Raw genomic sequence first — 2,302 nt, forward strand, 5'->3', positions numbered from 1 at the left:
ATAAAAAATATCACACCTAGGGAGCTCAAAATTAGTGAGCCAATATTAATGTATCTTAGGCTAGTACTTTAGATCACCAGAAACTCAACATATACACAAACACATATGTATATTCAAGAATTTTTGCATATTTCTGGTTATCTCCCAGGAAAGCCTGATAATATTTAATTACACAAATGATTTGATTTGTTCAATCCTTTCTTCCAGAATCAACAATCAACTTTCAAAAGTACTTGAAACTAAATTTCTTATAATATTATTTATTAATTGCCTGAGAGCTTTTCCAGACAGTGATAATTTTACCTTGGTGTTTGTTGCCACTGAAGAGAAAGAGACAGGCTTTCCTTACTTGCAAAAATTTGATGTGGAACATTTCAAGTAATTTTATGTCTTGATGAAGGGGAAACACCAAGAGTGTGTGTGAAAAGCTTGCAGCTCTGAGAAATTCAAAAATAGTAAGGTTTTTCAAGAATTAGCTACAGTAATTGGGTAAATATTAGAGTGCCAGAAAGATCTTCTAAGTAATGAACTGTATGTTTTTATCTTTTATGTTCAATTATCCCAATATTTCTTTCTTCTCAGTCCACTGTGATGTTGGTCCTCAACAATACTAGTACTCAACCCGTGATCTTCTTTCTGACTGGTATCCCGGGCCTGCCATCAGGCCAGGTGTGGATCTCTATTCCTTTTTGTCTCCTGTATGCCATTGCCCTCTCTGGAAACAGCATGATCTTGTTGGTGGTCCTCCGTGAACACAGCTTGCATGAGCCCATGTATTACTTCCTTGCCATGCTTTCTACTACAGACCTGAGTTTGTCACTGTGCACACTTTCCACAACTCTTGGTGTCCTCTGGTTTGAAGCCCGGGAAATCAATTTAAATGCTTGCATTTCTCAGATGTTCTTTCTCCACAGCTTTACTTTCATGGAGTCTGGGGTTCTGCTGGCCATGGCCTTCGATCGATTTGTGGCCATCTGTGACCCACTGAGATACACCACCATTCTCACCAACGCCAGGATTGCCCTGATTGGGGTGATTGTTTTGATAAAGAATGTTGCTGTTATGGTGCCAGTTGTACTATTTGTCAAGAAGCTGTCCTTCTGCAAATCTCTCATCCTTTCACATTCTTATTGCTACCATGTTGATGTCATTCAGCTGTCATGCACAGACAACAGAATCAACAACATCCTTGGTCTGTTTACAATCTTCTTCACTGCAGGGTTTGACTGTTTTTTTATATTGCTCTCCTATATTCTCATCATAAGGTCTGTCCTCAGGATTGCTTCCTCAGAGGAGCGACAGAAAGCCTTCAATACCTGCGTGTCCCACATCAGCGCTGTTGCCATCTTCTACATTCCTCTCATCAGCTTGTCTCTTGTCCGCCGTTATGGTCATTCAGCACCAGCATTTGTGCATACCATCATGGCCAATGTCTTCCTGCTCATCCCTCCTGTTCTCAATCCTATCATTTACAGTGTGAAGACTAAACAGATTCGAAAGGCTATCATGAAGGCCTTAATTCAGAAGAAATGTCAAATTTAATCAACGGTTGTTCCAGAGTAAGAAAGCCATTTCTACATACATGATTTTATAGAATGAGGTAATTATACCTGAAGTACCAAACTTGCCTATGAGAGACCAAAGTATGCAAGCTGTAGGTTGTAGGATACTCACTTAGTTATTTTTTGTCAGTATGCTCACAAGAATACTATCTAAATTTAGATTTTATTTTCAATATAAAATGAGCGACTGCAGGTTAACAACCACTATTGATATTGGAAAACAGTGTTAGAAAATAGGAAATATTAATTAAGATGCTGCAACTTGAAAATATTTAGTATGGGAATTTTTGCTGATGGGAGACTTGCTCTTTTCTTTGTGACACCCAAAAGTACTTTAATCTTTAGATTCTTTCTCTTAAAAGTCTTAATTATCTGCATGCATCTAAAATTGTTATATGACTGAATAAATTCTAAAATGTTAGTTGGTATACCTATACTTTGTATCTTATGTAGGTGCATTTATCTTGCCTTGTGTTATGTGCAAAGACATACCTTATATAAACAAAATACCATACCCAGTGATAAAAATTCAGTACTATGTTTGTCAGTTGAATATTAAAAGGCAGTAATAATATTTTCCATCTTCTAGAAATGAGATTAACCTATTTTGCTAATATTTATCAAGGTAAAAGGGAACCCTTCTTTTTGGCTTAAGGGCTCTCATGAGCCCTTCTTTACCTGTTTCTGCCATTATGATTTGCTTTATGGGATGAGTTTGTCAGAGCAGTGGTTAATCAAGA

At 37.2% G+C, this 2,302-nt stretch overlaps 1 protein-coding gene across 1 annotated transcript; it reads left to right on the forward strand.

Moving 5' to 3' along the window:
* The first annotated feature begins 576 nt into the window (after positions 1-576).
* On the forward strand, positions 577-1,542 carry LOC101565693 (olfactory receptor 51F2). The gene has a single exon (XM_004641978.3). It carries the CDS (start codon positions 592-594, stop codon positions 1,540-1,542), a length of 951 nt encoding a protein of 316 aa, XP_004642035.1. The 5' UTR covers positions 577-591.
* Positions 1,543-2,302: the final 760 nt, after the last annotated feature.

This window comes from Octodon degus, unplaced genomic scaffold (genome assembly GCF_000260255.1).
Source record: "Octodon degus isolate 3935 unplaced genomic scaffold, OctDeg1.0 scaffold00146, whole genome shotgun sequence".
NCBI lineage: Eukaryota > Metazoa > Chordata > Mammalia > Rodentia > Octodontidae > Octodon > Octodon degus.

Coding starts and splice junctions, on each gene's coding strand:
- LOC101565693 (XM_004641978.3), top strand. CDS start 592: ATGTTGGTCCTCAACAATACTAGTACTCAACCCGTGATCTTCTTTCTG.